Raw genomic sequence first — 25,501 nt, 5'->3', positions numbered from 1 at the left:
GCACACCTAGCATGTAAGAGGCCATGGATTTGGTCCTCAGCACCACATTAAAAATAAACAAAAAAAGCAAAGGTATTGTGTCCAACTACAAATAAAAAAATAAATATTTTTTAAAAAGAAAAAAAATATATGATATTCTGGTCACCTATAAGAATAAAGACAGCCCTGAAATAATATAACTGTTTGCATGGCTATCATTTCCAGAGAGGATATTATTTCCACATTTATGCAATCTTGGCATGCAGATTTCACCCTGTATTTACAACTGTTATTTTGTGCTGAGAACTTTTTCAGGTTCATAGAGAGAAAGTTGCATTCTTCTTAAGTTTGAAAAAATAAAAAAGGAGGGGCCAGGGCTGTGGCTCAGTGGTTGAGCACTTTCCTCACATGCATGAGGCACTGTGTTCAAACCTCAGTACCACATACAAAAATAAATAAATAAATAAAGATACTGTATTCATAAAAAATAAATAAATAATAAAGAAAGAAAGAAAATAAAAAGGAGGCAAGAATCAATGAATACCTCTCATCTAACAAGACAATGTGGCTGCAGATGTGGTGCATGGTCACTGGAAGGCAGTGAGTATGCCTTCCAGACATGATTGGGTCCTGGTGGGGCAGGGAAAGTTGTCATGCATCCAGGAGGGTGTCCAGTGGACTTGGGTTCTGCAGGAGGAAAGGATGCCTCAGGACAAACCCACACATTTTGCTGATGGCCATATTTGGAGAAATTGTTGAGGATGGTAGTATTCATGGTAAAGATTTTTCTTCCTTTTCTCTCAGATTATTCCTATCTGCTTCTTCCCCCATGAGGATAAATAAGAACAGCCAAGCTTCCAGCTTCACTCACATTAGAAACAGGCTTTTCTCTGAAGTCAGCATTGGGATTGGAGCCAATACTGCTGTGCTTGTCTACCACATCCTCAAGTTCCTTCTCAAGCACAGGTCCAAGCCCATCAACCTGACCGTAAGCCATTTGGCCCTTGTTCATGTGGTGATGCTGCTGACCGTGGGCTTCATAGCTCCAGACATTTTTGGGTACCAGGATTTGGGCAGTGACTTCTCATGTAAGTCAGATATTTCCTTGCACAGATTGATGAGAGGCCTCTCCATCTGTACCACCTGCCTGCTGAATGTCCTCCAGGCTATCACCCTTAGCCCCAGAAACTCCTGCTTGGCCAAGTTCAAAGGAAACTCCTCACCTCAGAGCATGTGCTGCTTTCTCTTCTTCTGGGTCTTTAATATGCTCATCAGTGGTCACTTCTTGATTGCCATCATTGCCACCCCCAATGTCACCACACTCAATCTCATGTTTGTCACTAAATCCTGCTCTCTTCAGCCCATTGGTTACTTGTTCAGGTACATATTTTTCTCACTGGTCACCTTTCAGGATGTATCTTTTATAGGGCTCATGGCCCTCTCCAGTGGGTACATGGTGACACTCTTGTGCAGGCATAAGAGGCAGTGCCAGCACCTTCATAGCACCAGTCTGTCTCCAAAAGCATCCCCAGAACACAGGGCCACCAGGACCCTCCTGCTGCTCAGGGCATTCTTTGTGGTCATGTACATTTTGGACTTTGCCATTTCTTCCTCTTCTGGGATGTTGTGGAACAGTGACAATACTCATCACTGTGTTCAGATGCTGGTGGGCAATGGCTATTCCACGGTGAGTTCTCTGGTCCTAATTGGTACTGAAAAACAAATTTATGTTCTTTAGATCCATGTGAGGGAAGCTCATTAAGTGCTGAATTATTCAATGATGTATCATTCACAAAAGATGGAGTAAAACCTGTGAAGAAGTTCAATGCCACATGTCCTGGTAGCCACCTCTACATTATCTGTCAAAATACTATAAAAGACAAAGGTGTTCCTGGTCCTGCCTTTGCCACTGTAACTTTCTTTTTTTTCTTTTTTAATTTATTTCTTATATACATGACAATAGTGAAGTGCATTGCATTCATAATTATTCATTCATAGCACAATTTTTGTAACTCTGTATCTAAAGTATGTTCACACCAAATTATGTCATTATAAATGAGCTCTCTTAATTTTTTGCTTACAATTCTTAATACACCTTTATACAACCATTTATCATATCTCTCTTTGTATATAAGGTATGTTGATGCCAAATTCACATCTTCATACGTGTATTTTGTATAATGATGACCCTCTCTTGTAAGCAAGTTTTAATGCATGGTATGACTTGCAATGCCATCTTGGGCACTATTTTTAGTCTTTTTACAAGTTGATCCTTCTGCCCTTGCACAATTGGAGGTAGATCTAGCATGATAATAAAGAGATCAAGAGAAAAGTGGAAAAAAGTCATAAAATGAAGGTAGAGCAAGAATATTTGGGGGGTTGCTGTTATTATATTTTTAATGTTACATAGGTAGATATTTATCAACTTATATGTTTTTATATATATCGTTAGTGACAACAAGAAAACAAAAGACCAAAATAACAACCAAGTGAACCTGGCAGAAAAATAAAGAACATCCTAACCCATAGGAAATAGTAACAACCACAGAATACACACAGAATAGCGCTCAGGAAAGAGCACATGTTACAACATGAAACAAACTTTGACAAACTTGAGGATATTGTAGTCATGTCAAGTGTCACAAAAGAATGAGACTAATAATAAATTACATTAGGAAAATGGACATTCACAGATAGGTGGCATTGAGAACAACCCCAAAACAAGGATAAAATCATCACTAGACTCAGAGAATTTTCTGATATATAAAAATGAGATGGGTGATGTATACCAAACTTTGTGGGATGTAGTAAGAATAGTAATAGAAGTTCAGAGCAATAAAATGGTATTTTAAAAAGAAACAAATCAGGCTGGGTTTGTGGTTCAGTGGAAAAGTACTTGCCTGGCATGTGTGAGTCACTGGGTTGGATCCTCAGCACCACATAAAAATAAAATACAGGTATTGTGTCCACCTACAACAAATAGATATATATATGAAACAAGGACCAGATAGGAAATGAATAAAAAAGAAACAGCAAAATACCAATAAAAAATCAACCAAATTCAGAGTTCATGTTTTAGAAAGGTAAACAATTTTGACAAACTCTTAGGTAGAATGAATAAGAATGACACAATAATAAAAAATAATAATTACAACTGATATTATAAGAGATATAAAAGACTACCATGAACAATCAGAGATTGACAAATTGGATAGCATTCCACTTTCTTTCCAATTTGTCACAATCATGGGTAAACCTGCTATTAACATTGTATGCACAGTTGGAGCATAAATTTACAAAGAATTAGGGTAATTTTAAAGGTGTGACTGCTGGACCATATGATAATTCTGTGTTAAGGATCACAATTGCAGTGTTGCATTCCCCCAAATTAGTATCATGTGGCATCTCACTGAGAATCAGTAAAAATCTTTGTGTTGTGTGTACCCACCAGCATTAGTGTTGGATTTGTGGGAGTTGATTCCATTTTAATGAAGGGTACTACTACCTTTTTCTAATAAAATGTGATATTAAACATATTTTCCTATGTCTTCTTTGTTAAGGGTCTGTTCATGTCTTGTATTTCTCATTTAGATTTTGTTTTTCCTTTTTGGAGTGGATGTGGAGAAAAAAGGATCACTTTTACACGATTAGTGATATTGTAAATGAGTACATCCACTCTAGAAATTACTATGGAGAGTCTCCAAAATACTAGGAATTTGAATTGCAATGTGACCCAGCTATACCACTCCTTGGTATTTATCCTAAAGAAATAAAGTAATCAAAATGTAGTGCTATATGAATTAGCCATTTTTATAGCAGCACAATTCACAATCGCCAATCCGTGAAACCAGCCCAGGTGTCCATCAGTGAACAAAAGGATAAAGAAAATATGGTATATGTACAAAATGGAGTTATAGTCAGCCATAAAGAAAATGCAATTATGTCATTTTTAGGCTAATATGGATGGAATTTGAAAACATTGTGTCAAACAAAATAAGCCAAAATCAGATGATCAAGGTTCATATGTTTTCTCTTACATTGAAACAGGAGTTTTGAAATGAACCTAGATCCCCTGATTCTCTTAGCAGATGGGGTTTTCACATGGTGAGGGTGTTGCCAATTTTCTTTTGGGTTCTTGTCTTGCAAATTTAAAGAATAAAATTCACAGACAGTAACATAAGAGAAGTAAAACAGGAGTAGAATTTATTAAAGTGAGAAGATATAGTGCTCACAGGGTTCAGAAGGGGACATGAGAGTAGGAAAACTTGTTTTGGTGTGCTGTCCTACAAGATTATAGAGCTTTTGGGTATGAGCATTGACCAAAATCTGTTAACCAGGTATTGAAAAAGTGTAAAGACTGTTGGCTGTTTCTTTAGCATTTGAGTTCTAATTGTTCCTATAACCTCCATTCTGGGTCACTCCTGCCATATATTTTCCCATCACTCTGGGCCAAATGAATTGGCTGAATGTTCTTACAGGTGAGTCTCTTGGTCTTCACATTTGAGAAAGGACATGATAAGGCCCATTAATGTTTCCACAGGTTAGTATGATGATGGAGTCTTTACAGACAAACCAAGGCTTTAATTGGGGTCCGTTACCTTAAAAGTCTGATTATTGAATATTCTTGTTCCATATGTGGAAATTAGATGTAAAAAAGGAAAATAAAGGGGATGGGGTAGCACCCTTTCCTGGCATGCATGAAGCACTGGGTTCAATTCTTGGCACCACATACAAATAAATAAAAATAAATTTCCATCAACAACTTTAAAATATTGAAAAAAGAAAAAGAAAAGTGGGGAAAACATCTGTTGAAAATTGAAGGGAGTTTCATAAATTAGAGGAAAGGAAAGAGAGATAGGGAGGAAAGGAGGTAATGTTCTGGAATGGAAATTTATATGCATATTCATACATATGCATACACATGTTTATATATTCATACATACATATACATATTTATTCATATATATACATATATTCATATTTACATGTTAATGTACATATTCACATTCACATTTTTACCATGTACATATTCACATATATTTTTATATAGTTATATATATTTGATATATATCCATGTATATATTCTCATATCTGTATTTATATCTGTATGTCTTCTCTAGTTTTGTACTTGGGGAATTGAACAGAATTTTTCTGGAATGGGAACTCATCAGATGGAGGGAAAAAGGATTACCTCCTCTGATTATGTGGATAATACGTTATTCTAATCCCCTTATCAGGTAGATGGGATTAGGATCTACTTTCTTCAAAGGGTGAAGAACACAGTGACACACCCCCAAAGGTGATCTATACCCATCACTAGCCAGAGGGTATGAAGATCTCCTCTCATGTAGCAGTGGCACACTGATCCATTCCCCATACGGAGTGGAAGGCATGGAGAGCTATAGTTGCATATATAGTCACACATGTATTCAGGCTTGTAGTAACAGAGATAACCATATAAAAAAGTATTCTTGAGGGCTGGGGTTGTGGCTCAGCGGTAGGGCTCTCGCCTAGCACCTTCAAGGCCCTTCGTTTGATCCTCAGCACCACATAAAAATAAATAAATGCAATAAAGGTATTGTGTACAACTAAAAAATAAATATTTAAAAAAGTCTTCTTGAGTTTTGTACTTTGGGGTTGAACTGGAAGCTTCTGTAATGACAGCTAATTAGATTCAGGTACAGAAATTAACTTTCCTGCTCAGATAAAGGAGACATGATTCTAGTCCTCCCACTATGGGGAGAGGATGGGGAGATCTACTCCCCAACTGTGACCTTCTCACATCAGGGTGCAAAGGGTGTTGGGTTCTACTCACCTCATCTAGCAAAGGGTGTGGTGATCCATTTCCCATACTGACCAGAAGGCACGAGAATCTAATTTTATAATATATGTTCATATATATATTCATATATACATTCACATATTTATATATACTCATATGTACTTAAACATATATTCACATATATTCATATGTAAAATGTAATCCATATATACATATGTATCCATATTCATGTGGCTATTCATTTAAATATTCATGTACATATGCATTCTGATATATACATACTCATATTCACATGAATATTCAGGTTACATAAAAAGTCACATTGCTATTTATACCTATTCATGTTTATATTCATATTTATATCCTTATACATACTCATATTGATATATTCTTATTTACATACTTATTTATGGCACGATTATGTATATATTCATGTGTATATTCATATACATATTTGTTTTACTCAGCGGTTTCACTGCTATGACTAAAAGACCTAACAGGAACAATTTTAGAAGATGAAAGGTTTATTTGGGTCCTCACAGTTTTAGAGGTCTCAATCCATAGAGAGCTGGCTCCATTCCTTGGAGTTCAAGATGAGGAAGATCATGGCAGAGAGGAGTGACCCATGTGATGATTATGAAATAGAGAGAATCTCCACTCACCAGATACAAAATATAAACCCCAAAATATCTGTAGAAGAATGTACAAATAAATCAACAGATGGATCTAGAGATGATGAAATGGACCCCAGTGCCCTCTGCTCAACCTGGGTAACGGATCACCTTGCCCTCTCCTAAGTGCTGGAAGTAGATCTCCACATCCTCCAGCAAGTGAGGGGGCAGTTCCCCTTGTGGGGAGTGGGTGCCTCTACTCGTCATATCTGAGGGCCCAGATCCACAGACCTTCCCCTGGTAAGGTGTGGAGAACCATTCATCCTCCACCTGGTCAGAGGAGTGAATCTCTGTCTCCACCATCTAATGATTTCCAATTCCAGAAGATTCCGGATCTACTCCCATTAGTATGTATGTGAATATGTATATGATCATATATATAAGTCTGTAAATATGGTACGTAAATAAATGTAAATATGAATGTGCATATATGAGTATGCATATAAATATAAATGTTTAGATTAATATGAATATATGTATGAATAAGTCTATGCATATGAATATAAACATTTGGATGAATATGAATATGAGCATGTGTATGAATATGAATATTTGTATACATAAATCAAAATATGTAGATGAATATAACTGTGAAGACTAATATTTATGAGTATAAACATGAATATGTGTGCTGATATAAATATGAAAGTTAATATGTATGTGAACATGTACATGAATGTGTATATGAATGTGTATATGCATATGAACAAGATATTTATTAATATGTACATGAGTATGTATATGAATGTGTTTCCATGAATATAATATGAATATCTACATAAAATGTATATGGTATGAATATGACTATGTATATGAATATGAATATTAATAACAAAACATGGAAATACATAAATATGTGCACAATAGGAATATATGAATGAACGTATGCATATGTATATGAATATGTATGTAATATATATAATGTATATGAGATATATATGAATAGATTCCAGTACCTCTGCATAGGGTGCAAAATGGATCACCATTTCCTCCAGATGATTTGAGTTGATCTTCATGCCCTCCAGACCATAAAGGGTGTTGATCCTCATGGAAATAGTAGGCCCCCTGTGTCCTTCTATTTGCCTTGCAAAGAGAGTAGATTACAATGCCCTCCACATGATGTGTGAATTAAAATTATGCATCCTTGACCTGAACAGAAAGTTAATCCCTGTAGTCTCTTTAGGATGAGCTCTCTTTCTAGAATATTTCACTTCAATCATGATGTACAAAACTGAAGAAGTCATATATGTATGCATATACTCATATACAGAGTATAGGCCATCTTCTCAGTATGAAGAATGGATTACTGTGCCCTGTGCTAGATGAGAAGAGGAGATTTTTAGGTCATTGCCCCTTGAGAGGAGTAGGTCATCTTGGTTAGAATCACTGAATGAATATGAATATGTACATGTATGTGAAAATGGATATCAATATGTGTTTAAATATCAGTGTGTATATGTACATAAAGTTGAATGTTTACATGTACACAAACATAAATATGAGGATGTTTATGAGTTTGCATATATACATGTACATGTTTATGAGTATAAATATGTATGAATATGTACATGTATTTGAATATGAATATACATGTGTATATATGTAGAAATGTGGATATCAGTGTGTATCAATATGGGTATGTATGTGTGCATGAAAAGTAGAGAAATATAAATATGTATATAAGCACACAAATATGAACATGACCATCTACCTGAATATTCATATTTTCAGAAATATGTACATAAATTTGTACATGCAAAAAATTGTTGTATGTGTATTAGCATGAATATATATGAATACACAAATATTTTCATTAATATTAATATGATTTTTATATGTATATGATGTATATGAATAACATATGAATATGTATGTGAAATGGTACACCAATGTGCACATAAATATACAAATGAGCATGCATATGTATATAAATTTTAGAACCTATTTCCTTTTGCTCCTATGGGGAATGGATCACCAGGCTCTCTGCTAGATGAGGTGACTACATCTCCACACCCTGCATACCATGCAGGCTCTTGGTCCTCAGGAAGAATGAGTCCCAGTGTTCTTTACCTGGTGAAAGGAGAATATCCTATGCCCTACACCTGGTGAGTGCCTTTGAATCATTTATCTTTGATCTGATCAGGGGAGCTGATCAATAAATACTCCATCTGATGAGATCCCACTCGGGAATATTCTAGTCAAACCCTAAAAGTATGAAACTGGGCCAGATGCTACAGATGAATCTTTATTGATGGGTATATCTAGGTGGAAGAATCTATACAAAGGAATCTATAGATAATAGGTGAGATACACCCCAATGCCACCCACTCAGTATGGGAAATGGAACACCTATTTCTCCTCTAGACAGGGAGTACATCTCCTGCCCTTCCACAAGATAGTATTTCTTTTTAGGGGGACTAGGACCGGGATCTTTCACACCTTGAGTGGCCTAGTTTCCCTTGGCTTCCACTGGGGGAGGGGTGTAGAAACATGTATAACCCACTGGAACAGGGGAGTCAATCTCTGTAAAGTCCTTTTTATGATTTTTCAACCCAGATCATTCAAGCTGTAACCTCAAAGTATGAATTGGAGAAGTCATAAATATGTATATGCATATATGGAAATACGGTCATTCACATCAATATGATTTTGCATATGCACATGATATACATGAAAATGGATATGAATACATGCTAATAAATACATTAATATGAATGTGAATATTTACATGAATATAATAAAGATGTATATAAATATGAGCATATGTATATGTGAATATGTAATAAGATACAAATATGTATTAATGTGAGTATAAATAAGACAAATGTGTATTAATGTGAATATAATATGGACATGTACAATATGTGTATAAATATGAAGTTGTATTTTACATGTACATGGAGTTCAATATGCACATGTACATGAATATAACTATGAGGATGCATGAGGATGAATATGTACACCTACCTTATTATACATATAAATGTATGTGTAAGTAAGAATATGGACATACATGAATATGACTATGAATATGGGCACTTGTATGTTTACATCAATATAAATAACACTGTTTGTGAATATATGCACATGTTCATGAACAAATGTACAGGTATACAAATATGTACATATATTTACAGGAATGCGAATATGTAGAAATGTGTTTCTGATATGTGGAGAAATATGTATGTGAATATAAAAGTGAAGGTGTACATGGATGTGCATATGAATATACAGATGAGTATATATATGTGTATGGAAGCAAATACATATGAATTAGAACTACGTGTCTTCTGCTCATATAGGGATGGATCACCATGTTCTCTGCTTGCTGAGGTGAGTAGATTTCCATACTTTCCACACCATAGGGACTGTTGGTTACCAAGGAGAATAAAACCATGTGTCCTTTATCCCATGAGAGTAGAAGATCCTTATGCTGCACACCTGGTAAAGGCATTAGAATTATTTATGTTTGAATTGATGAGGAGAGTTGATAAATAAATACTCCATCTTGTGAGCATTATAATCTATCTATCTATCCATATATATATATGGATCTATGTATCTATGTATCTATCTATCTATCTATCTAGATATCTATTTCCTTTTGCTCCTATGGGGAATGGATCACCATGCTCTCTTTCTTGGTGGTGAAAAGGAAAATACAGAAAAGTGAACCAGGACCTCCTGTACTGGAAAGAAAGGGGGTGACATTGGGAGATAAGAAAAATGGAGGAGGGGCTGGGGTTGTGGCTCAGCAGAAGAGTGCTCGCCTAGCACATGTGAGGTGCTGGGTTCAATTCTCAGCACTACATGAAAATAAAATAAATAAAACAAAATGTATTTGAGTCCAACTAAAATTTAAAAAAAAATAATTAAAAAAGAAAATGGAGAAAATAAAATGATAAAAGGAACAAGAAATTCTATGACAAATGGAATTTCTACCAGTGGATTGAAAGAGAGATAAAGGGCCTCCTTCCTGAGTGTGCCATTTATTTCTTCATGGTAGTGTTTATTACTTCTCTCAATCAGTCTTGTTACTCCAGGAGTCCTCATGTTGGTGTTCTCTGCCACCTGTCTCTCGAGTCCTCTTTGAATGTGGAGGGGATCTGTTCTCATTATTGACTGCTGTTCCAAATCAGTAAATTGTCCTGACCCAGTTAATATCTCTGCCATAATATCAGTCCCATGTCTCCAGTTATTTTCTGCCTGCTTAGTGCAGATTTCCATTCAATTAGATCTCCACAGTAAGTAATTACCTCCAGAAAGACATCCTTTAGCTAGTGTGACACAGTCATGGGGTGGCAGAGCCTCACTACAGATAAATTCGATAAGAATTTGAACAAAAGGCAAGTTGAGGCCCTTCGTGGAATGGACAAATTTTAATTCCTTTAACGTTTTAAAAGAAACAGCAGCATGAATTCACACTTGTTGGTTTTGCTCATTTATCTGTTCAAAAATTGGAAAGAGTTTGGGCAGGTGCTGGGGCTCAGTTCTAGCCACTTGCCTGGCATGTGTGAGGCCCTGGGTTCAATTCTCACCACTGCATAAAAATAAATCAAATAAAGGTCTATCAACAACTTAAAAAATGTTTTAAAAAATTGGAAAGAGTTTAAATCCTGCAATAGCTTCTCCTTCCTGTAAGGTGGTCCTGAGACCACCTTGGAGTGGAGAAAAGATTGTGATTGTCAATGCAAAGAAAGCAAGCCCAAGTTTCCCTTAAGGGAGAGGAGGAACCCCAATAGTTGGGGAAGGATTGTTTAAATGTAAATTGCTGATGTTCATTTTCAACCCAGGCTCCTCCTCTGACTTAGCCTCCTCCTCTGAATCTCCTGAAGCAGACTTTCCCCCTGCATCTCATTGAAATTTCATCTGGGGCCCTTCGTGGTTCCCCGCCCTCCCGCCGGCCCTCGGGCCAGACCACCTCCTGCTGGCTAGCCACCCGTCTCCCTGCAGCTTAGTCCTGCACATTCCCCGGAGCGCTCTTCAGCGCCCCCCACCCCCACCCCTGGGCGGCCGATCCTGGTTAGATAACAATGGGAAAAGTGCTGTTAAAAAGCTGAAGAATAGTTTGCCCCTTAGAAAAGAACTGGATCGTTTAAAAGAGGAGCTGTCCCATCTCTTACAACTCTCAGATATTAGGTGGTAGAGGAGCTGGGGCATTGCCTACCGCTGCAGCCAGCTGCATAGTTTAGGCCGCCTAGCTCAGCAAAACTTGGAAACGCTGCAGAAAGCAAAAGGATGTACAGTCATATTTACAGACCGTTCTGGCATGAGTGCAGTGGGCCATGTGATGCTGGGAACCATGGATGTCCATCACCATTGGACAAAACTTTTTGAAAGGTTGCCAAGTTATTTTGACCTACAGAGGAAGCTGATGCTTTTAGAAGATCAAATCAGCTGTCTGCTAGGTGGCATACAGGTCATTTATATCGAAGAATTACAGCCAGTGTTGACACTTGAAGAATATTACTCCCTTCTCAACGTGTTCTATAGTAGACTGTTGAAAAGCCGAGCACCTTTCCACCCTTGGAGTCTCCGTGGCTTACAAATGATCCTGAACAGTGACAGATATGCTCCAAGTTTGCATGAACTCGGCCATTTTAACATCCCAGTACTCTGTGATCCAGCAAATCTCCAGTGGTTTATTCACACCAGAGTGCAGCAGGCAAGAGAGAACATGAAAAGAAAGGAGGAGTTAAAGGTTATTGAAAATGAATTGATACAGGCTTCAACAAAGAAATTTTCTCTGGAGAATTTATATAAGGAGCCCAGTGTTTCTAGTATACAAATGGTGGATTGTTGTAAGAGACTTCTAGAACAGTCACTGCCTTATCTACATGGGATGCACCTCTGCGTTTCACATTTTTACTCTGTTAGGCAAGATGGAGACCTTTGTATTCCTTGGAATTGGAAGAATGGAGAAGCCATAAAGTAACAGCAATATTTTTTTAAAGAGATAAGAAACTGTTAAACTTAATTTAAATCCACAGTTTGATATGACACTATCACTTATGTATTACAAGAACAAAGTCCCTAACTGCTGCTTTAAAAGTACACTTTTAAAAATTAATTTCTTCAGGGCTGGGGTTGTGGCTCAGTGGTAGCGTGCTCACCTAGCATGCATGAGGCACTGGGTTTGATCCTCAGCACCACATAAAAATAAAGACAATAAAGTCCATCAACAACTAAAAAAAATTTTTTTTAAATTTTTTAATTAATTTCTTCAAGGAAACCTGTTTTAAAAAGATTTTGTCCCCCATTCTATGATGTTGATTAACAAGACTAGGTCAAATGATATTAGAGTGAAAGAAAATATTTTTAGTGATATATAATGAAGGATTCTCTGAATCATATATTTTTATATGAGTGAATATTGGTTTGGGGCTGAACAAGTATGTATGTAAGTATAAACAGGTCTCATACCCAGTACATCTCTAAAGTATTAAACCATTACATTAGCCCAACACTCATCCTCATAGTTCATCTCATGGATATATACACACATATTTTCTAGTAACAGCCGGTTGCTATCCAAAATAGATGACTGGTAGGTAGCAAAAACTGGATAACCAAATTTTGCCTAAGATAAAGAATAGAAGGGAAAAAAACAAATATATAGTATTGACATTGTTCTTAAGAGTCTGATATCAGTTTATTAAAAATCTCCATTGACAGAGTTTAGTTGTAACCTAAATTTATCCTACTCATTAAAATGTCATAAACATTGAAGCTGGGATTATATAGCTCAGCAAGAGAGAATGTGCTTAGCATGCATGAGTCCCTAGGTCCAATCCCCAGAAAAAATGAAATGAATAAAATATTGTAACTCTTGGTAACATGAAACCAAAAAACGATATTTTTGAATGATTTAATAAGGTTCTAACTAGATTTCATGGGCAAAGACTATCCAGGAAAATCCTTGCCAGCTTCCCAGAGGGTTCAAGGAAGTAGTGTCAAGTATAAAGTAGTTCAGACCTTCCAGGTTTTCTCTCAACCCCACCTTCCTGTTCATGCAGGTGCTGGAAATCCTCTCTTTAGCTCTGGCTGGGTTAAAGCCTCTCTGAGTCACCTCTCATTCTTAGAAATATAGCTTAATCCCAAAGAGGTATGAGTTATGGTGTCTTCAGCAAAGAGACCAGTTCTAGATTCTGTACCCCTCTCTCTGCAGATTTCTCCTGAGATTCCTTAACCAGATCCAAAACCTCTCAGCTCATTTCTCAAGAGAACAAGGTGAATCCTGGTTTGGGATTTATAACCATTTTTATGACTCTTCTGCTGTAGAAATCAGAATTATTTTCCATCATGCATTAGAACAAAAGATGTTAAAATCAGTTCTTGAAGTATGTTTTAAATTTACATAAAACATCAAATATGGAAGCAGCTTCACATTGCAAATATGTGTTCAAAAGAAGTGTTGGTTTGTAATTACTCATTTGTGCATATCATCCCTTTTAACTTGTGCCTAACAACTTATATTCAGATTTTGTTTTCTAGTAAAATAAGTGGTGTTGCCTGTAAACATTTTCCAGAGACAAATAATGGGAGTGAAAAATTCCTCAAAGATTATATAAGATTTATTGGAAAATTAGGTTTCAATTGTGCCATTGCTAAAATTAACTAATATAGAATCTTAATATTAATGTTTTGAATTGGATTTTGTCTCAGAACTCATTATTACATAATAAACAATACCTACATCAAAAAAAAAAAAAAGAAAAGAAAAGAAAGAAAGGAATTTCATCTGGGCTATTTCCCTGCCTAGCCTGCATCCAGGTCAATGAATTTTCCTCCTGCTTCTGTAACTGGCTTGCTCAACTCTGGTCTGCTAACAATGGGACAGGTTTATATTTTGCCCCAAGGCTTTCTCTCTGAGGTTTATCAGTTACAAATTGGGCATGACTTTGTTCTGCCCTTAGTATTTCTTCCTGCCTTTGGTGCCTCACATTAGCTACAGATACAGAAATCCTTCTTGGAGCTGGGCAAGGCTTCTTGCCAGGTCCTATGCTTCTGGCTGCATAGTTGAGGATAGGAAAGGTAGCAGAATACAACAGTAACTAATATGGCATTATGTAAAAATATGGATGTGTAACAGATGTGATTCTACAATCTGTATTTGGGGTAAAAATGGGAGTTCATAACCCACTTGAATCTAATGTATGAAATATGATATGTCAAGAGCTCTGTAATGTTTTGAACAACCAATAATAAAAAAAATAATTAAATTTTTAAATGAGGGGTTAAAATAGAGAATAGATAATTACTCCCAGTGGTAGACTCTGTGGCTTTCTTTAGTCCATTAGGCTTTCTACTGCATCTTGCTGCTTTTATCAGAATGGTTTCTTTGAAAAGAGACATTTTAAAGAGAAAACCCTGTGCTTGGCCCTCTTCCCCTCATCTCCTCCATTGCTACCTCTAATTACACTTGAAACCTGGACTTGATCAGCTCTTCCACAGGGAAACCTTTTCTAACCCATAAGACTGGATTACTTTTTTATTGCAAGCTCCCTTAGTACCTTGTATTTCATTTTTGTGCAACCTTTATTACTTTAATCTCAATTGCATGTTAATGTTTGTCCTTTACTCTTGACTGTGAATGCTACAAGGGCAAGGGGCTGTGTCTGCTTTCAGTGTTCTACCACCAGTACCTACTTCAGTGTCTGGCTCCTATTAGATGCTTAATAAATGTTTCTTGGCTAAAAAAAAAAAAAAAAAATGAATGCATCTCTAAGTCCAATGTGTAAGTCTTCTGATGACCTCTGGCCAAAATCTTGATCCAAATGTAAACACATTTCTATTGCTGTCCACAACTTCTATATGTTCTCGATCATAGGCTGAAATGCAACCTTCAAATAGTCTCCTACAGAGCCTCTCCCAAGTATGTAAATCAGCTGATTCCTCCTCACAAAATCATAGGCAAGTGTCCCTAATTATTTCAAAAAACTGAATGAGCTGGACTCTTTGTATTTTTTTTTTTTTTTGCCTAATTATTGTCTTCAGAATCTTGAAATAGATGACTCTCTGAAGACAAAGAATTCCACATATTTAATTATTTTTTAACATCTGACTCACTTTTCTCTCTCCTGGTACTTTCAAGAACCAATCCATAATCTCTGAAAATATAAGTACTCTTTTTGTATTGGAGAGAAAGCCACACCCATTAGGTACCTTTAGTCCAGGAGGCAAGTGGTCTTCGTTCCATGTGCTACCTATTGCCCACATGCCTTGCGGGCAATGGAATTGAGATCAATCTGTGGGGCTTAGGCTGGCAATGAAAAGACCACAGAAACACAGATGTACTGTTTTCACAAAGCAGGGATTTGGGTCAAATCTATGACCTCGGGGTCCTCCTCCATGTCACAAGGCAAGAGAGCAAGAGACAGAGGGTGCACCTGGAAACCCTCTATTTGTAAGAGAAAAGACATGTAATAGAATATTCCACCCAAATAAGACAGAGGATAGTGTTTCAAAAGAGTTGTTGCCCCATCCCATTGGTTAAAGCTCAAACCCAGACCTGAGGCACTTCCTTGCCAAGTGGAGGTAAAGGCCCCCAGCTTTGCACAGTGTGTGGCATGCGATGCCCGTCCAGTACCCCTATTACCCATGAGGGGGGTCTTAGCTCATGCTCAGGGCAGCTCCCAACGACTGACTTTATTTTTGTGACAGTTACATAGTAAACTGGAATTCACATAATGCAATCATCAGAGACTTAGACTGCATGGAAGGTGATTTTGGAACAATTAGTTCTCTCTCAGGCTTTGTTTATGCATCTTTAAGATCAGAATTCTTCCAACCAGGACTCAGAATCCTGGAAAGGTGAGGACAAAGTAAATACTGAACCAGGAATTGTGCCTGACACAGTTGAGGCTCTCAATTTCTTGAATTCAGTGCTACAATCCATGTTTTGGTTGGTGATGCAAAGTACATCTGAGAGTCTGTAACTCCATAGTTCCTTTCTTTTTTGTTTTATTGTTCTTTTTAGATATACATGACAGTAGAATATATTTTGGCAAATTATACATGCTTGGAGTATAATTTATTCTAATGAGGATTCTATTCTTGTGGTTGCACATGATGTGAAATTACCCTGGTCATGTATTCAAATATAGAGCTAAGAAAGTCATGTCTGATTTCATTGGTTCCTTTCTGTCACCTTGAGCTATAGTTGAAGAGACTTTAATATTTTCAGGATTATTTTTCATTTCTATTTTATTGAGGTTGAGTTCTCACAAAGAGAGCCCAGTATATAATGTGTGATGTAGTTACATTTACAATGTTGTGGTACAATTACCCCCATTCACCTTGTTTCAAACATTTAATCCATGCCTGGAAGAAAACCAAGTATCTGATAAGCAGATACTGACTCTCATGCCCTCCAAGGTCCTGGCAATCACATTTCTCCTTTCTTATTCTAAGATTTCCAGTTGTTGGATACATCATATGAATGTAGTTAAAGCACATGTGAATTTTCATGTTTGATTTTATTTACTTCACTTATCATTTTTGAGGTTCATTCATGTTGCAGCCTGTGTCAATACTTCATTTTTATGGCAGAGTAATATTTAAACATACATCTAGATGCTATATATAGTTGTATATTTGCTTACATGAATATATCTATATGTACCTGTGCTTACTCAGGAAGGTAAACATACAAATACATACACATTTGTTTATCCATTCTTCCCTTGATGGACATTTGAGTTTTCATCTCTGTCCTTGTGTGAATAGTGATGCCATTAACATTCATGAAAAATTGTTTAAGTAGCTGTTTTCAATTCTTGGGGCACTATAACTAGGAATGAAATTAGTAGATTATAGGATAATTCTATGTTTAAATATTTACCAAACATCCAATTATTTTCTATGCCTTCTATATCATTTTATATTCTTACCAAAACTCTGTGGGGGTTCTAATTTCCTCACATAATTACCAACAGTTATAGTCCCCCTCTTTTATAAATGAAGCCATTCTATTGGTGAAGTGCTATTACAAGGTATTTGGTGAATTTAGTTGTTGTTATTGTTGTAATGGTTTTGGTACAGGGAAATAAACTCCAAGGTGGTTCACCACTGATCTTCTGCCATTTTTTTTTATGTAGGGCCAGAGTCTCACTAAATTTCCCAGGGTGCCCTCAAACTTGCAATCCTTTTGCCTTAGTCTCCTGAGTCACTTGAATGTAAGCATGTATCTATTTTTGGAAAAAAAAGAGAAAGACATCAATGTGCCTCTAATACAATTTCATTGAAAGAAATTTTAAGAACTGTAAAGCTGGAAGAAAGAAAACTGATCCAGTATTAAGGTCTGAGATGCAATGTCAACTAAAAATTTATAGTATCAAATGAAACCAGATATAGTGAAAATTAATAAAACTATTGAACAAAACCCAGAGGCCTATACAGAAAAAAAATCCACAAAGTACTTGATAACTATTTAATTTATTTTAAGATACTATTTAATGTTTTAAATAGTATCTTAATACTATTTAAAACTACTTAATGTTTTTTTTTTTTTGTCAGAGGAGAAATGTTATGAATTAGAGAAAAAAAATTAAGGAATGTGTCAACTTTGCTTTAGATTAGTTTAGGCAGAAACTGACCTTTGTTTCTCCATTTAGTTTTTAGACTTTTAATTATTTGAGTGTCACCACTGATCAGCACCAAAGGACTGATTGTGCCATAACCATTGGCTAAGAGCATTTGGAGACCAAGCAGGGTGGGGTCACTGGTACACACTGCACCTGTGAAGAGGGAGATGATGCAGTCCACACAGTACAGGATCTCAAAGCAGCTGATGAGCAACAGGATGGTGTTAGTGGCCCTTTGTTCTGGGGAACTTCTTGGAGAAAAATGAGGGCTATGGAGATACTTGGATCTTTGTTTATATCTATGCAAGAAAAATATCATGTATGCACTGGAAAGAACCATAAGACCCAGAAATAGGAGATCTCTGAATGCCATGAAAGCAAGAAAGAAGGTCCTGCTCCCATAGCTCATGAGCAGAAAGGAACAGTGCTCAGTGAGAAACAGAAGTCCAGGCTGGGTCTTATTGGGAGTCGCCACAGTGCAGAGGAGCAGGTTGCTGGAGAGGGACATGGTGAGGACCCATAAGAAGACAAATAGCCCCACAATGGGATTTGTGGATTTCAGTTTGAAGTGGGCCAACCAGGAGCCACTGGGGCTGATGGTGATGGCCTGAAGCACACTCAGGACACAGGTGGTGCAGATGGAGAGTCCCCTCATGACCCTGTTTAGGAAGGCAAGCACTTTGCATTTGAAGTCACCTGGAATGTCCTGTGTTTCCCAAATGTCTGCAGATACCAAAAGGCCCATGGTGAGGAGCATGAGGATGTGTGTTAGAGCCAGGTGGGTGACAGGGAGGTCAGTGAGCCTGGGCTTGATGCCCACAAAGACAGCAGCAGTGTGGAGACAAAGCAGAAAAGTGTTTGCTGAGATCCCAATGCCAGCCTGAGGATAGAAGGCATTTCTTATGACAACATAACTGAAATGTTGGTCCATCTTCATCAGTATCCTGGGAAGAAAAACAGGAGTATTTGACAACAACAGCTTTTCATTGCCATGCTTCCAGTCCATCTGCCACCTTTACAATGTCTAGAATCATGATTAACAACAAATATCTTTGTAAAGAGGACAGGGTCTTATTCTTCACCTTAATTTCAAGTTAAGGGCTGGTTTGTGGTTCCAAGGTAGAGAACTGGCCTACCACGAATGGAGACCTGGCTTTATCCCAAACTCTAAAACGGGAAAAAGTAAATAAAATATAAATTAAAAATAAATTTTATCTCAAGCATTTGTAATTCTTCTGAGTAATGATTTTGTACACTCCCACTTATTTCATGGAAGTGCTCAGATCTTACTCTTGTCATTGAGCCTGTAAGCCTCAGGTTTTCCTTAACAGCATAAATTATGTGATTTAGTGGTCAGACTTTCTATCTTCCCTGCGGATTTCTTAAAAATGAAGATGCTGTTGTATTTGGCTTTGATCTGAAGTATCTAAAATATTGCTGCTTATATAAAAAATATATTCCACAACCTGTTGATGTAAAGTTAAGATAAGCAGAAATAGGAGTCTTGGCCTGGGGTGTAGCTCTGTGGTATAGTGATTGCCTAGCCACTGGGGTCAGTCATGGCCCCCAAACAAAAATAAATAAATAAAAGTATTGTGTCCATCTACAACTAAATTATATATATATATATATATATATATATATATATATATATATATATATATCCAGGAAAATAATATCATACTGATATTATTTTCTTTATTCAAGTATAGGATTGTAAAGAGTTTAGTTATGTTTTTTTCTCCTCAGACTTGGCCTTCATTTAATTCAGATCCCACAATTTACTGTGAGGATACTGTCATCATACCTAATGATTTGTGCCTCAGTGTATGTCATCCGTTAATGTGGGTCAGGTTACTACTTTTCTTCTGGTATTGTTGGAGTGAGTAATTAAATATGTGTTTGATATATATAAGGCACAATAAAATCATTCATTATTGTTTTGTCATTTGTCTCTAATCTTGTTGTGGGAGAGTATGTGCAATATGTTAAAGATTTCTTAGTATAGGTAAAAAATGCCCATGTATGATTGGGTTCCTTTGGCAAAAATTTGATTCTTAAGTCCTATAATATTGGACATTATTTTCTTCTCATTTTAAAATGTCTACATGCAATACACATAGATGTTTCCACATTCCAATTTTCTTCCAGGGGAACATGTAGAGAGATGGTGGGGTCTCCTTCTTAATTTTTATCTCTGCTTAGAAATGCCACAGTATATGCTTTCATTTTTGTTAGGTGTTTTGTATCAGTGATGAAAATGGAAAGATCACAATGAACACTATGAAATACAGATTATGCTCAGATCCTCTTTTGAAAATTCACACTCTAATAAAACATAAAATCTTGACAACATCAACAAATTTCTAGGGACACATGACCTACCCAAATAGAATCAGGAGGACACAGAAATTTAAAAGAGATCAAACTCAAGCAATGTAATACAACACACCACCAAAAGCCTACCAAGAAAAAAAGACCAGGACCAGATGGATTCTTGGTGGAGTCAACCAGACCTTGAGAAATAAATACCACCAGTCCTCCTCAAATCATCCCATAAAATAGAAAAGGAGGTAACCTTTTTAAACTCACTCTAAAAATCTAGAATCACCCTGATAGCAAAAGCAGACAAAGATACACCAAGGAAAAAATTCTGATTAATATTTCTAATAAACATACATGAAAAAATTATTTATAAATTACTGGAAAATCACCTTCAAAAACATATTAAAACATAGTACACCAGGTTCATATGGGGTTCATCCCAGGGATGTGAGGTTGGTTCAACATACAGAAATCAATAAACATAATTCAGCATGTTAATTCACTTACAGACAAGAACCACATGATTATATCAATAGATTAAAAAACACCACACACACACCCACACACACACACACACACACACACACTTGACTAATTACAGCATCCATTCCTATTCAAAACACTAGAAAAACTAGGGACAGTAGGAACATACATGAACTTTATAAAAGCTACATGGTAAACCCAAGATCAACATCAATTAAATGAAAAATTAAAAGCATGCCCTCTAAAGGTGGAAACAAGAGAGTGATGTCCCCTTTCACCACTTCTATTCAACATAGTCCTGAAAACTCTAGCCAGAGCAGTGACACAAAAGAAATATTAAGGGATATAAATAGGAAAATAAAAACACAAACTATCACCATTTACAGATGACATGTTGCTATAATCAGAAGATCCAAAAATTCCACCAGACAACTTATTGAACACATATCCTGCACAGTGGCAGAATATGAAATTAACACCCACAAATTAATTGTGTTCTTATACATCAGGAATGAATCAACTGAAAGAGAAATTAGGAAAACTTTTTCAGTCACAATAGCCTCAAAGAAAATAAAATATTTGTGAATCAATTGAACAAAAGAGGAGAATGTCCTTCACCATGAAATCTACATCACATTAAAGAGATAAATTGAAAAAGACCTTAGAAGATGGCAATGTCTCCCATGTTGTTGGATAGGCAGAATTAACATGGTCAAAATGGTCATATGACCAAAACATCACACATATTCAGTGTAATTCCCATTAAGGTTCTAATGTTGTTCTTACAGAAACAGGAAAAGCAGTTATGAAACCACTTGGAATAATAAGAGACCCAGAATAGACAAAGCAATCCTCAGCAAGAAAAGAAAAACAGGAGGCATCACCATACCAGACCTTAACTTATACTACAGAGCTATAGTAACAGAACAGCATGATATTGGCACCAAAACAGGCTTGAAGACAAATGGTACAGAATAGAAGATAAAGAGAAGCAAACCACACGAATGCAGTGTCCTCATAGGAGACAAAGGCACCATAAACATACATTGAAGAAAAGATACTCTTTTCAAAAAAAAGGTGCTGGAAAAACTGGAAATCAATGTGTAATGAACTAAAATTAGACTCCTATCTCCCATGCTGCTCAAAATTTAATTCAAAGTGGATCAAGGATCTAAGCATTAGACCAGAGAAATTGCACCTACTACACGAAAATGTAGGCTCAAATCTCTAACTGACTTCCTCAACAATATATCCCACTTGAATCAAAGTGTGAAATATGATATATCAAGAACTATGTAATGTTTTGAACAACCAACAATAAAAATTAATTAAAAAAAAACAAAAGAGTTATAACCCTCTCTCAAATTAAATACAAAATGGTGCTGTGGATGTGAATAAGTGGTTGTGTGTTCCTGAGTTTAATCCACACTAATCCCTACCCCTCCCACCAAAAAAAAAAAAAGAGTAAATTCGTGGGATGGTATCAAATTAGAAAGTTTCTTTACAGAAAAGAAAACAAGCAAGATGTGAAGAGAGAGCCTAGAGAATTGGAGAAAATATTTTCAACCTGCACCTCAGAGAGAGAACAGTAATCATCAGGACATATAAAGAAATAAAAATATTAAAAAACCTGACAGCCCAATTAATAAACAGGCAAAGAAGTGAGCAGGCACATCACATAAGAAGAAATATGAATTGTCAACAAATATATGAAGATTTGAAACATTTTAAGTTCTATAAATTTATGTAAAGATACAAATTGTAGGACTTTGAATTATTATTCCTCATGAGTCCTTATACTTTAAAATCGCTCATATAAGATAATACATATAATATTATAAATTTGTATAATAAAACAAAATAAAATCCTATATATTACATGAAAATTACTCCCTGCCTTAAACTTAAAGGGGTCCTGTAGCACATTAGGAAAAGTACCTGTGTCCTGGTTATGGTGTGGCAAGAGTTAGATGTAACAATGCATTCCTCCAGTTCCTACCTAGGAGCTTCCCCTTCCTTCTCTTCCACTTAGATTTTGAGCTGTGGCTTCCAAGATGAGGTTATATGGAGCACATAGCTTAAGCTCATCTCTCAATAGACTACTAATCTTGTTGCATCTGAAGTCTGACAGCATCTGTCTTGCAGAATTAGAGAAGGCATCCTCAAAGGAAAAGAAAACTACTACTTCCATTCTCAGACAATGGTAAACAAGCCCCATCTGGATGAAAACTTTTTGCATGTGTAGCTCTCATTTTCCAAAGCAAGTGACCTTGGGTTTTGATGGGTACCAATCATAGATAACATATCTTAGCTCACTAAAATGGATACAAATGGGGAATAGCCTGGCAAAAAAGAACAAATTATGAAAACTAGATTGTCAGATAAGAAGAAATATAAATTAGGAAGACGGATTTCTCAGGTCTGTGTGCTGGAAAAAAAAAAACACCTCATAGCCATGACATTCAGATATCAATAAATTTGCCTCTCAAATTTGATTTCTACATACTTTGAGTCAGTAAATCCAGTGAGTTAGGAAACTGAGTCAGGAAGATCACAAGTTTAGAACCAGCCACAGCAACTTAGCAAGACCCTAAGCAACTGAAAGAGACATTTTCTCAAAATGAAATTATAATAATAATTAATTTTTTAAAAAAGGCTTGGGAATGGACCTCTGTGGTTAAGCACCCCTGGGTTTAATCCCTGGTACCAAAACAAATAAATCCCTTTGTTGAGAGAAGGAAATATATACCTATCACCTGAGCCATGCTTGGATATGGACTGGATCTATTCTCAGGTTTAAATACACAGTCCTCATGGAACATTTCTGGTCCCACCTAAGCTGGAAGGTGTAAATTTGAGCTTAGCCATGAGCAGGTTGATGTGAGAAATTTGGTTTAGGATTTGCTCCTTCCCAGTTTCAGAAATTACAAAAGAGAATGATTTTCCTGTTACTTTGGGCAGGCCAAATATCTACTGCTGTGCTCACTGAGAACTTTGTCTCCTGACAATATGAGCTTTGTGTATTTATCCTACAAAGTGCACCCTTTTCCACTTTGCATGATTTCACTTGCTGAATTCCCACCAAAGCTTGACAGGTAAAGTGTTCTCATTAATGGGTAACAAGAGAGAAGTGAGATGGACTATGAAAAACCCATTTTAAAACACTATGCCAAATGTCATCTTTGATATAAGGAGAGCAACTAAGAACAGAATAGGGAGGAAGAGCATGAGAAGAAGATCACCATTAAACAGGGATGAGAGCGTGGAGGGAAATAGAGAGAGAAGGGAAATTGCATGGTAAAGGAAGGAGACCATCATTGTTATATAAAGTTACATATAAGAGGAAGTGATGGGAAAGGGGAAAAAAACAAGAGAGAGAAATGAATTACAGCAGATGGGGTAGAGAGAGAAGATGGGAGGGGAGGGGAAGGGAGGGGAGGGGGGATAGTATTGGATAAGAAGGGCAGCAGAATACAACATACACTAGTATGGCAGTATGTAAAAAAGTGGATGTGTAACCGATGTGAATCTGCAATATGTATACAGGGTAAAAATGGGAGTTCATAATCTGCTGGAATCCAATGTATGAAATATGATATGTCAAGAGCTTTGTAATGTTTTGAACAACTAATAATAAAAAAAAATAAAAAAATAAATCCAAAAAAAAACCCCACTATTTCCTGAAGCACAGGTGGAGTAAAATACCACTAGGTCAATTTTTGTTTTAATATGAAGGAGTCACTTGTTAGGAAACAGAGAGACAGATTCTTGGTGTAGGGATGTGAGGGTGTGTGAGCTTCCTTGGGCATTCAAGGTACTCATTTCCTGTCTCAGGTCTTTTTTCCACTGGTCTTCATATTGAAAGTGAGTATTATAAGAGTTGATTTGGTTGACTTGCTGGTAAGAAAAGACCACGAAAACCTCAAAGGAAACATGGCAAACAGAAGAAAGGGCTGTAGTGCTGTGATATTACTTCTCAGTACAGAGGCATCTGTATCACTCATAAGGACTGGTCATCTCTCAAGGTAAAAGGATAGAAAATGAGAAAGAAAAGAAAGGAATTCATGCTTGACCTAAGAGTAAGTTTCTCCTACTATTTACATCCTTCTTCACTGTGGTGCATTTGATAGAATCACCAAACCAATATGATGTTCCCAAGGTGGGTACAGCATTGTGAACAGCTGTACAGCTGGAGAAGCATTGAGAAAAGCAGTCTTGAATATACACGATTATGCACACCTCCCATCCTGGGACCCTGCCTACTTCCTTTCTTCCTTCTTCCTATTGTTCATTTGGATTCAAGTCTTCAGTTGGCACAGCCCCACTTTATACATGGGAACAAGGCTTGCTCAAAGTCACTTTCCACGTGGTCAATCAGGGCAGGAATTGAGATTTGGACCAGCGTCTGCCTGTTGTGGAGACAGTGCTCAGGAGAGTCATTGGGGCCTTGAGATTTGGGACTTGAGTGTTGACATCAAGAGTAAAGAGAATCCCCCTCTGTGAACCTTCTGGGAAGGGTGAAGTATTCTGGACAGGACTCAGGGCTCAGGCTGCCCAAGGGCTCAGATTAGGGACTGTACAGGTTTCCTGTACAGTCTTCCTTCCCAAGACACCTGAGAAAGGAACTGGTGACACAGGTTCCTGGTTCTATTGGCCTAGATTGTTCCTGAACCTAG

General features: G+C 36.7%; 2 protein-coding genes and 1 pseudogene across 2 annotated transcripts; 2 read left to right on the top strand and 1 right to left on the bottom strand.

The window, feature by feature from the left end:
* The first annotated feature begins 808 nt into the window (after positions 1–808).
* LOC143404113 (vomeronasal type-1 receptor 90-like) lies at positions 809–1,717 on the top strand. Its single transcript, XM_076862439.1, has one exon. The coding sequence runs from the start codon at positions 809–811 to the stop codon at positions 1,715–1,717; it is 909 nt and encodes a 302-aa protein (XP_076718554.1).
* Positions 1,718–8,391: 6,674 nt separating this feature from the next.
* LOC143404112 (T-cell activation inhibitor, mitochondrial pseudogene) lies at positions 8,392–12,367 on the top strand (annotated as a pseudogene).
* Positions 12,368–18,003: 5,636 nt separating this feature from the next.
* On the bottom strand, positions 18,004–19,023 carry LOC143404111 (putative vomeronasal receptor-like protein 4). The gene has a single exon (XM_076862438.1). The coding sequence runs from the start codon at positions 19,021–19,023 to the stop codon at positions 18,004–18,006; it is 1,020 nt and encodes a 339-aa protein (XP_076718553.1).
* Between the last annotated feature and the right edge of the window lie 6,478 nt (positions 19,024–25,501).

This window comes from Callospermophilus lateralis, chromosome 7, assembly GCF_048772815.1.
Source record: "Callospermophilus lateralis isolate mCalLat2 chromosome 7, mCalLat2.hap1, whole genome shotgun sequence".
NCBI classification, from domain to species: domain Eukaryota; kingdom Metazoa; phylum Chordata; class Mammalia; order Rodentia; family Sciuridae; genus Callospermophilus; species Callospermophilus lateralis.
Note: the sequence above shows the minus strand (reverse complement) of the source record. Positions and strands in the feature narration are given on the sequence as shown.

What these genes read in the sequence shown, in the direction of transcription:
- LOC143404111 (XM_076862438.1), bottom strand. Translation starts at nt 19,023, where the DNA reads ATGGACTGGAAGCATGGCAATGAAAAGCTGTTGTTGTCAAATACTCCT.
- LOC143404113 (XM_076862439.1), top strand. Translation starts at nt 809, where the DNA reads ATGAGGATAAATAAGAACAGCCAAGCTTCCAGCTTCACTCACATTAGA.